At 40.9% G+C, this 11,617-nt stretch overlaps 1 protein-coding gene across 1 annotated transcript in view; it reads right to left on the bottom strand.

The window, feature by feature from the left end:
* Window positions 1–11,617, bottom strand: part of WNK2 (WNK lysine deficient protein kinase 2) — a 203,770-nt gene that overhangs the window by 84,538 nt on the left and 107,615 nt on the right. Inside the window, exons 7-8 of the mRNA XM_025197119.1 lie at window positions 8,498–8,786; window positions 711–907 (exon numbers count right to left, since the gene is read on the bottom strand). Coding sequence (XP_025052904.1) covers window positions 711–907; window positions 8,498–8,786 — 486 coding nt within the window. The remainder of the gene's footprint in view (window positions 1–710; window positions 908–8,497; window positions 8,787–11,617) is intronic.

Genomic DNA, 11,617 nt, shown 5'->3' with positions numbered 1-11,617 from the left:
TTCCTGAAGGACACACTACACCTATATTGGTTCTCTCACACAAGAAATTTGGTGGTTTATGTCTGACCGTACACGATTGTTCTTGCAGCGATGATTCCATTAATTTTGGCTGGCTAGGATTATCATAACATGAACAGAAGAGTAAACATCTGGCTGGGTTACCGGTGCTTGATTTTGGAGCCTCAATAACAGAAGTACTACTTCTCCTCTGTGCAATGCTATGTCCAAGCACAGGACTGGAAAGGCAGTGAACAGATTCTTGAACTTTATCATAGCAGGAGGAAGTTTCTGACCTGAGGGGCTCTTGCACAAGTGCAGGAACAATAATATATGGCTACAACAAAAAGCAAGCAAACAAACGCACACACACCAAAACCAAAAAATAACTGTCAGACAAACATGCTCATGAGTTTAATTCTAGTAAGGGCAAAGCTATTAAACCAATGAAATCAAATAAAATGGGCCTCCATTTATTTCATGATACTGTAGGAAGTGCTATAGCTAACGCTAAAACCATTTCCTTGATCAAAGTAATCACACTTAGAAATACCCTATCTTCTTATAGCAAAATGAAGGAGACATTTCTAAGTCAAACTGGGAATACATGAACAAAAACAATCAGCATAAATCAGTATAAAAAGCAGGGGGGGAGGGGGGAGATAGAGCAAGTTGTTAAATAATTATATTTAATATCATAGTAAGTTACTTACTCCTGAAGGCTGCTGGTAGTGCCCTAGTTGCTGAAGACTATGAGGCAAAGCCTGGCTCTCACTTAGAGGTGGACTGTAAACCCGTTGAATAGCAGGAGGTATTGAATCAGGCATAGATGAATAGATGACACTTTGCTGGCTGCTCTGGGAGTCTGAATAAACAGTGGACCCCTGACCACTGTCAAATGTGCTGTCAGCTGAAAGAAAAATATTTTATATTAAGAGCTTAAGAAAGCAAACAAAATATTTAACAGATTTAACAATGAGGTCAATGTGTGCTTTGACCATTTCCACTAGATAAAAAAGTTATACAACACAAATGTTATTTTCCATGAATGGCACATCCTCCTCCCTGTAAGCTAAAAAACAAGCATCTCCTATAAAGCTAGACATAAACATTTCCTTTAATGAGACAAAGCACTAACACTAAGAACTGTAAGTGTTCTATGAATCTTGTAGGATGAAAAAAAAAAAAAATATATATATATATACACACACATATATATACACACATACATACACACACACTGCAGTCTATTGCGATTTCCATAGCAAAGAAGAGACCTCAGTGCCTTGCAGTACTACTGCCTTTAAAGAGTTGCTGGTTTCAACACCCTTTTGATTATTGGTGGTGCAAATTTCCATTTAAATAAATTATGGAATATATTATGCTGTACAACTTGCTTAGCCAATATAAAGTTTATAAATCGGCCTCATTGCATACTATTACCTCAACTAAGGAATACTGACAAGAGAAAACAAGAAAGATCAGAAGTAAAATGTACAAATGGAAACAAAACAATAGGAAAAACAAACTCTGGCTTTTTGCTGCAGCATGGGAAGTCCCATAGCACTATTCAGCACTATGCCCAAAAATCATGGAGCCAAAGAGTTTAAGATTTCACTTGTCCTACCATTTCAGGTCTCAATTGCCGCACATGCAAAGTAAATAAGAGAAGAACAGATTCATTGAAATTACAACTCGGGTCTAAACAACATTAATACATCCTGATCTTTCCTGATTTTGTCCTTTACAAGTAGAAAGCCTTAGCATATCTGGATTCAATATCAACATAACTGGATGAAAAAACTGCTTTATATAAGCAGCCATCTCAATTTAAGTTTTTAATGATTAGGATCACAATTCACAGCTTCGTCAATGCTTACAATACAAGGAGTTATCCTGACTAATCTGAAAAATTGCACAATTGAGAACTGGGCAAGAGTGGAACTTTTGTCAAATGGAAATAAGGCTTATGATGGTTTTGTTGACTATTAGAGGCCTTTTCAAGTTTATTAAAACTTGTACAACATACCTGCACAGTTAACTAGATTCTTTTGCTAAAGCTATATGTATACTTGAAAGAACCAAGATGGTAGCCATTCTTCCCATGGAGTTTAAAAAAAAAACCAATGACTGTGACAGCAGGGAAGAGTTGTAAAGGTAGCTGATCTACACCACTGTTGTTTTTTTTTTTTTTTTTTTTTTTTAAAGGGTTTTAATTTGAAGACATCCAACTGCTACTATTTTGCCTCAAACCGTCCATCTTCCCAATTCCTCTACCACCTAAATAGGGCTCTATTTGAGTTTGAATAAAAGGCAACTAAGGTCTCAAGCCCTCTCCATTTTTAGAAACTCATCTCCTAACCAGTTTTGAAAAGCTAATCCCATTTCTCTGCACACATGCATCTCCAGTTTAAAATAATCAAACTCTACCTAAGAAAACAATATTATGATTTTTATAGCATACAGCATTTCAACTCATTATAAACAATTATTCAAAGATCTCAAATAAAGCTAGAAAATAAACGATCATCAATAAAGCAGAGTCTGAGTCAAATGTGGATATTTATGGCACACCATGTTGTATACAAATATTAAATTATTTTTTCATTCTCTCCCTATATAGCACATGAGATAAATAGGGAAGTAACTTATTGAGCTTTTAGTCGTCTCAACACCAACAAACAAGTTTCCAAGGATATGGGACACTGAATTATCAAACTACAATAGGAATACATCACAATAGTGGACCAGAAACAAATTCCAGACTTAATACATACCTGTGCTTAGAATGCTGCCAGCCCACTGGCCAGAGCAATTAATTTAATTTAGCTATAATTAAAAAAAATAAATAAATAAATAATATCTAATATAGTATTTTATGAAAGGCTTCTCAAAGGAGTAAGCTTATATGAATTCAGTATGTGGGCAGAAAAAAATGTAAGATAAGCCCTGTATTTATAAAACCTTTGAAAATACTGTAACATTCTGAAAGTTATATACAAGTTAAAATATGTTATTATGTAGAAGTCAGTTATTTTGTGCAGAAGCCACTATAATTATTTTTTTGTTTAAGGTTACAAACAAACTCAAATATAATGAAAAAACATTGTGTAAGGTACCTGAGTTAAGGAATAAACAGGGTCTGTGTTTTGAATTTTTAGAAGCAGGTTAACCAAGTAAAACTCATTACAAGGGCATTCCCCCAAACTTAACAGCTTCCAGGGTAGGACAGAACCTTAGAAAATTAGGGTTAGAAGGGACCTCAGGAGGTCATCTAATCCAACCCCTGCTCAAAACAGGACCAGCCCAAACTATATATCCACAGCCAAGGCTGTCAAGCCTGGTCTTAAAAACCTTCAGTGATAGAGATTCTACCACCTCTCTGGGTAACCTGTTCCAGTGCTTTACTAGCTTCCTCATGAAGGGTTTTTCCTAATATCTAACCTAAACCTCCCTTGCTGCAACTTGAGACCATTGTTCCATGTGCCATCTACCACCACTGAGAAGAGTTTAGCTCCATCCTCTTTTGACCCCCCCTTCAGGTAGTTGAAGGCTGCTATTTAATCCCCTCTCAGTTTCCCCTTCTCTAGACTAAATAAGCCCAGTTCCCTCAGCCTCTCCTCAAAAGTCATGTGCCTCAGCCCCCTAACCATTTTAGTTGCCCTCCACTGGACACTCTCCAACTTGTCCCCATCCTTTCAAGGCAGGACAGAACTAGACACAGTACTCCAGATATGGCTTTGCCAGTGCCAGATAGAGAGGAATAATCACTTCCCTTGATCTGCTGGCAGTGCTCCTACTAATGCAGCCCAGTATGCCATTAGCTTTCTTTGCAACAAGGGCACATTGTTGGCTCATATTCATCTTATTGTCCACGGACTCCCTGGTCCTTTTCTATGCAGAGCTGCTGCATAGCCAGTCGGTCCCCAGCCTATATCAGTGCATGGGATTGTTCCTTCCTCAGTGCAGGACTTTGCAATTCTCCTTATTGAACCTCATGGTATTTCCTTTGGCCCAATCTTCCAATTTGTCTAGGTCATTCAGAATCCTAGCCCTTCCCTCCAGCATATCTACTAGGGCTGTGTGAAATTTCACCAGCAGTTTCATTTCAACACTGTTTCAATTAATTTTGAGCTTGAAACAGCGAAATCGAAACAAAACAGAGAGCTTTGAAACAGCCTCAAAACAAAACGAGGCAAGTCGAAACGTTTTGAAATTTTTGAAACGTTTCGAGTTTTGAAGCTCAAGCTGGGCTTGCCTGCAGGCAAACAGAAACTTAAGTAAGGAGAGGGAGGGGGAAGGAGTGCTCTCATTATTGACTGTGTAGCTGGACAGTGACTGTCATCCTTCCCTGAGGTCTCTTCCAATCCCAGTGCTCTGGGGGAGGGATGGAAAAACTGTGTAAAAGGCAGCACTGTTTGAACTGCCCTGCTTTCTGCCTTGGTGTCAGTTACTGAGCGGTGTGTTCCAGGTTTGCCTGTCAGCAGCTAGGGGTGCAGGGCCCCAGAACCCAGACTCCCCTTGTACCCATCTCCTTGACAGCTGGCAGACTTTGTGGCTGCAGCTGGGGCTACGAGGCCTGCAGTTTTCACCCCCCTATGCCCTAAGACAGACACAGTCAGTTGCACAAGCACCCATGCCACAAGTTTTGCCTGTCAGCCGCCAGAGGTGCAGGGCCCCAGAACCCAGAAGCCCCTGCACTTATCTCCTTGACAGCTGACAGGCTTCATGGCCTCAGCAGGGGCTAGCATGCCTACAGCTTTCACCCTGCTGCACCTTAACACACACACGCACACAACACACACACACTGTCACCCATGTCATGAGTTTTGCTTGTCCACAGCTTGAGGTGCAGTTTCCCCGAAACCCCTCCATCTAGTTCCTTAAAATTTGGCAGGCTTCATGCCCTCAGAAGGGGCTACCATTCCTGTAAGTTTCATCCAAATCAGGCCAGAAATTACAAAGTTATAGGCTGTTTTGAGCTTCCCCATTATAGCCTATGGGTGAAATGTTGAAACAGCAAAACTGTTTCGACAAAATGAAATAGAACAGTGGTTTTGAATCAAAATTCGAAATGAAACACTGTTTCATCGAAACGCAAGTTGAAACAGAATGGTTCTGTTTTGCACAGCCCTAATACCTACTACTCCTCTTAGCTTGGTGTCATTTGCAAACTTCCTGAGGGTGCGTTTTATGCCATCTTCCAGTTCATTGATGAAAATACTGAACAAACCAGCCCCAGGACCAACCCCTGGGGCACTCCATTTGATACTGGCTGCCAGCTAGACAGAGTCATTCACAGATTCCCAGAAGTTTAGGGCTGGAAGGGACCTCTCATGAGATCATCAGGTCCAGCCCCACTGCTCTAGTTAAATAACCCCAGCAAGGTGTGCATCCAGTATCCTTTTTGATGATCTCCAGTGTAGGTGCCTGCACCACCCCTGCTGGGAGTCTTTTCCAGAGTCTGGTTACATGATCATGAAGAAGTTTTTCCTTATATCTTGTTTAAAACCTTCTTTTAGGAGTTTATGACCATTGCTCTTAGTTTTCCCCTGGGGCACTTTAGGGAATAGTTGTTCGCCTAGCCCCTGATCGATTGATTACTATCCTCTCAGCATGACGATCCAGCCAGTTTTCTATCTAACTTAGTCCAGTCATCCAACCTGTACTTCTTTAGCTTGCTTGCAAGAATGTTGTGGGAGACTGTATCAAAAGCCTTGCTAAAATCAAGGTATAACATGCCCACTGCTCTTCCCACATCCACAGAGCCAGTCATCTCATCATAGAAGGCAATCAGGTTGGTCAGGCATGACTTACCCTAAGTGAATCCATGCTGACTGCTCCTAGGTCACCTCCTCCTCCAAGTGCTTAGAAATAGATTCCTTGAGGACCTGCCCCATGATCTTACCAGGGACTGAAGCGAGGCTGACTAGTTTGTTGTTCCCTGGATCCTCCTTCTTCCCATTCTTAAAGATGGGCACTATATTTGCCCATTTCTAATCCTCCCCCAGTCGCTGCAAGTTTTCAAATAATAATGGCCAGCAGCTTTGCAGTCACATCAGCTAACTCCCTTAGTACCTTCAGGTGCATCACATCTTTCCACACACTTGTCCACATCCAGCTTTTCTAAATAATCCCTGACATGTTCTTTTGCCACTGTTGGATGCTCACCTGCTCCCCAAACTGTGCTGCCAGGTGCAATAGTCTGGAAGCTGACCTTGTCTGTGAAGGTTTTTTGTTTGATGTTGTTTGTTTATTTTTAACACTTAGCATGCAATGACAAATGAATACATACATCAGGAATTCTGTCATATAGCAGAATTGGTCTTGCTGACGGAAGCTGCTCAACCCAGAAGGTTTTAATCATTATTTTTGATGGGCAGGAAATGCCATTTTTTCCTGAATCACTAAAGAGAAATATGAAGCTCAGAAATAGAAAGACAACTCCCTTGGTTCTGCAATTGAGACTGTGTAGTTCCTCATTCAGACAACCAAAAGTGGTTAAACTTCAATTCACTTTTAAATGCCCCATTCCACAAGATTACCTACATCACCCTGAATAATCATTCGGTCCTCTTCTGCACTAGCAGCACTTAAGTGTCAGTCATAAACTTCATCGGCGCGTCCACACATGCAAGCACACGCAGCAGCTCAAATAGAAGCGGTGCAAATTTGAACCGAGGCTTTTTGCCGCTGCACACATGCTTGGACATGAACTTCATTGTGAAGCAAATTGTGCCACCTGGGGCAAAATAACCCTGCCTGGCTCCTCCCAGATCTGCATCCAGGGGTAGCTAGAGCCCAGGGCCAGCACCTGTGCTGTGAATGAGGAGTTGGGGCTGGGCAGGGCCTCCCCCATGGTCCCCTCCCTCCTCCTCCAGCCCCACAACCCCCTAACTTACTTGGCAAGCTGGGTCCACGTCCCTGCAGCTTGCACCACTGCCTGCCAGGAAGCTTTTGCTCCCTTAACCTAAGAATTTTAAATGTTCTTTGCAAGGCAGAGCTCAACTAAGCCTTTGGCCTATCTCACTTCATTCTTGCATTCCTTGACCACTGAAAGATATTCTTTCTAATTGATCAAACCCATTTCCTATTACAAGCACTTCTAACATCTATGAACATCTATGACCCTAACAACATCTATGAGCATCTATGAATATTAGCATTTCACCCTGCAACAGCCCTTTCAATTCTGTATGAAAGAGGGTTTGCATAGAAAGAAAACCTATATAAATCACAGAGCAACATAAAAACACAAAAACCATTTGGACGGCCTTTCATGAAGTTCATGACTTAAGCATATTCTGATGAGCCTGGCATTGATCTTTCTAAGAGATTGGCTGGGAATAAAATAGCGGGATCATGGAGTTTTAGGTGTGATATTTAGGATCAACTGATCCAATCTACTACTGCAGCTGTCATTTCCTCAGCATGTTAAACTGAAACTACAACACAGCAATCCCACTAGATGGAATAAATCTGGCTGCATCCTGAATTGTCCAGCATCTTCTTTCTTCTCGTGGCAGTACTAGGGGAGCTTTACAAAAGAAAAAAAAAAAAAAGTGTGATACATCCATCAGAAACTACTCAAACTGCACCCCTTTTGTTTTGAGAACAGCTGATTCAGGAAGAATGTATCCATGTCGCAAACACAATACTAAAATGGACAAGTCACCCTGTTCAGGTCTGTAGCCAGTTCAGTCTCTGCAGCTTCTGAAAGCACTTTCAGTTGCACAAGGAGACAGTCTTCTGTAACGTTATACTGCTGTGCCAGTTTCTTGTTGATACCAAATAAGGTGACTAGAGAGTTTTTCTGCTGATACTGCCAGCTTGAGTACTCAAGTCTTACTGCTTTTCAAGACTTGACATTTAATTTCAGAAATAAAAACCTCAAGTTTATCTTTCAGTAGCTGATGCTGGGTATTTAAAATCATTCCAACTTCATTCAGCAATACAGGACATGCTCCATAACCGTTTCAAGCCACTCGATGTAAAGCCATAGAACATATGCACAGTTCTTATTCCATATTTTTTCCTTCCAAATCTGCACTTGAGGAAACACTTCCCTTTCTACATTTTTTCTAGGGTAATTTAAGGCTCTAAAAATGGAAAAAGTATGATAATACTGCTCAGGAGGCTCCGCAGTGCCCTCATAACAGTCCATATGAAATCTCTTACAGAGTTGAATTATTTAAATATTGAATTATTGAAAATCTCATGGTTATCTTATTCAGCAATCTATTATAACACTTCATTATTTCCAGTGTTTATTTGCCCTACACCTATATCAATCAAACACTGTTCAAAAAGCTGGAGTGATGTTTTGTGCAGGTTGTCCAGTTATTTTCTGTGGAATTTAGAATGCCCCATATTGATACACTGGTGGACTACATGGTGCAAAATTACACATGGCTCAATGTTTAGCTCGGGGTACTGATGATCTTTCCACAAGGATAATCGTAACTCCTCTGGGAAGCAGTAAAGCAGACAGAAGACTTACATGCAACAGATGTGACGCTGGTAGGCAGGTTCTGCTGAAATGGATGCTGGTCAGCTTCTGGCTCCTCTGATTCCGACAGGATATGGTGACCAGCATGGGAAAGGTACGTAACTTGAACCTGTTGTGCATGTGGGACCTTCAGTTTCTCCAAACAGTCAGAATCTCTACGGTCCTCTGACTGGATCCTGGGCCCAATTCTGTCTCTTCTCCATTGTATTAATGCTACTCTGTCACGTATTGACTTTGCAATTATCTTGAGATCGCTTTCATGAAAAAAGCCAGAGTCAATCTGCAGAGAAAACAAATAAACTTACTGAGTATTTCTAGAAACATGTATATGTTATAAAAAGTTACAGATTAAGAGAGAAAGGAAGTGTTTGTAATAACAGGAACTGCATTTTTCCTCTCACAGAAACAGGAGTCCGGGATGGGTTGAATCAAATTATTGCAGCAAACTTCTAGCAATCAATCCAATATTGCAGTGGTCATTCCCTTCCTCCCACCCAATTGCGAGATAGCATGGCAGTTATGGGGGGGGTTTTGAGGTCCCCACAACTTTTTTGTGGGGGGGAGGCAGGGGAGGAAAGAAGCAGGAGGAGGGGGAAAGATGCAAAATATCCCAAAGAAGAAATGCAAGCTGACACCATTTTCCACTGCACATGCTTAGGGAGTTGAAATATTTTGATGCGTTCCAAGCATATAAATTCTATTTATGGACAGATTTTTTTTTGGATACAGTATACAGCAAAACCTAATTATAAAAATGTTATGGTGAACATCAGAAGTTCAGGGGGAACCAATTAATTACTGAAGGGGCCAGGTCTCACAAACCTACAAAGCCTTGCACAGCAGTAAGTAATTTTGTCAAGAAATTCTTCTCTGCAAAGCCAGATGGGAGGAGATCTAAAAATCTGTCACAATAAATTAAAAGAAGAAGAGTTCTTCTTATCTTGCACCTTTATCCAAAAAAAAGATTTCTTTTGTTTTTCATAATGCCGTGACAGCTCTCAGAGCCACTCTTCATCTGTAACTCTGGGCTGTCAGCCCACTCATGCATATGCCTTATTTTTAGGCCTTTCCTTCTTTGCCCATGGGGATACTTTAAAACAGGTTTCCTCCTGAACTTCATGAATTTTGAAATTTCTTTATAACTATCACTAAACTTCATTCATCCAGGAGAACATTTACATTATCTTCTCCACAAGCATTTTACAGAAATACAAGATGGGAAACGTGAGGTTTTCGAGTTTTCTAAGGATTCTGAATGGCCAAAAAACCGATTTAGGTGAAAATATTCTTTGGAGGGGGGAAAAAAAAAAAAAAGGACTTAGAAGTAGACCTGCCAGTCAGGAATGATTAATTTTTTTCAGTAAAATGTTACCATTTCTACATACATTGGAGGAAGGCATGATGTTGTAAGGGTTCAGGTTTATGATCTTTTGAGAACTTCTGCCAAAATAAACCAAAACCCACTTGTCTCCTATGAGAAATTTGGCAGATGAAGGCCCTAACTTGCAAAACTTTCATTGCCAACTTCTTTCATTAATATTTAAACATGGTTATTAAAAATGGTAAACTGTACCACACAGCAGCTTGTACTAAGGGGAGCTGTGTCACAATATATTGCTTGAAATGCATTAGATTTACAAATCCAAGTTAACAGCAGGAAGCTACAGCAAGCCGATTTTCCGCAATTTATTTTGGGGGACACAGTTACAAGAGTTACAGTATCAAAATGGTTGCCTTCCCAAGGGAATAGAAGTGATGGTGATATGATCATTAAATAACGCCCCCTCCTGCTCCGTCCCATGGGAAACAACATACATTATTACCATAAAGCAAAGTCAGAGTTCAAGACCAGCTCATCGTGGTTTCATAAATCATTACAGAATAGCGTCTTACCTGCTTCTTTGAAGCTATTACAAAATGAAACAAATAGCTCAATCTTTTAATTGTTTCTATACTTTTGTCTAAGGGAAAGCGTTTGTTTTGGTTTTAAGATACTGTGGTGCCTATGACACTGTGCACTGTTAACTTAAGGTTATCATCTTTACACAATACACTAGCAGACAAACATGACCACTTCAAAAGTTTGACTATTTTCTGTCCAGTTGTCTCTAAAAGTCTGTCTACATGGTCTGCTGCACTGCAATAAAGAGATACCCAAAGTATCTCATTCAGAGCTACCTTGGGTACCAGATGCAGTCTAGTCATGGAAATACAGAATTTCATTCAAGCTAATTTGCTCTGTTAAGAACCACTGAACTGTGCCATGTAAACCTACCCTCAGAGACTGGCTGGTCTACTAACTGCAGATCATAAATGTTGGTTGTTTTTGTTGTTGTTTGTTTGTTTGTTTTTTTGCTTTCCACAGTTCTGTTTAACAGTAAATTGGTTGGACACAGGGGGGGGGGGGGGGGGGGGGGGGGTGGGGGGAAGGAATGACACGCAGCTGGCTGTGGAGCAGTGGCAGCGTAGGGTGGTGGAGGTGGCTACCGCGTAAGAGTCCCCCACCGTGTCCGGCTAGCCGGGCAGCCCCTGTGCAGCCTGCAGGAGCGTGCTACTGCCCTTGCCCCACCTCTGCTCCTGGGAGGCGGTGGCACAGGGTGGTGGGTGACAGCGCTCCATCCCTGCCTGCCCACCCAGCCGCGCGTACCCCCTCATGCCTTCCCAAGTATCCCCGGTTGACAACCCCCATTTTAAACTATATTTCTTGTTCTAATTCTTCCAGGCCAAGAATCTGAGCCTATCTTCAGCCACCCCAATCTAATAGATGAGAATAAACCAACAGAGACGCTTAATGGTTTCACTGGCCTGTCCCTAGTACAGGACAACAAGCTGTATATTTTTTACTTCTTTAATTTTCTTCTAGCACACATTTGAAAAACCTACCCTCATTCTTTTTTTAAAATAAATGTGTTGAACCTTTTAAATTAAATTTACTTTACCAGGTTTGCTCCTGCTGTCCTTTGAGATTTATGTACTAATTAAATATATTAAAAAAAATATATATATATATATTTTTGTCAGGAGAAGTTTATTTTACCATTTCTTGTGCAACATCATCAGGAGTTTCCTTCTCCAGATCAAAAGTAAACTCAATGGCTCCATTATCTTTTG

Source organism: Alligator sinensis, unplaced genomic scaffold, assembly GCF_000455745.1.
Source record: "Alligator sinensis unplaced genomic scaffold, ASM45574v1 scaffold391_1, whole genome shotgun sequence".
NCBI lineage: Eukaryota > Metazoa > Chordata > Crocodylia > Alligatoridae > Alligator > Alligator sinensis.
The sequence above is the reverse complement of the archived record's forward strand: the minus strand, read 5'-3'. Positions and strand labels throughout refer to the sequence as shown.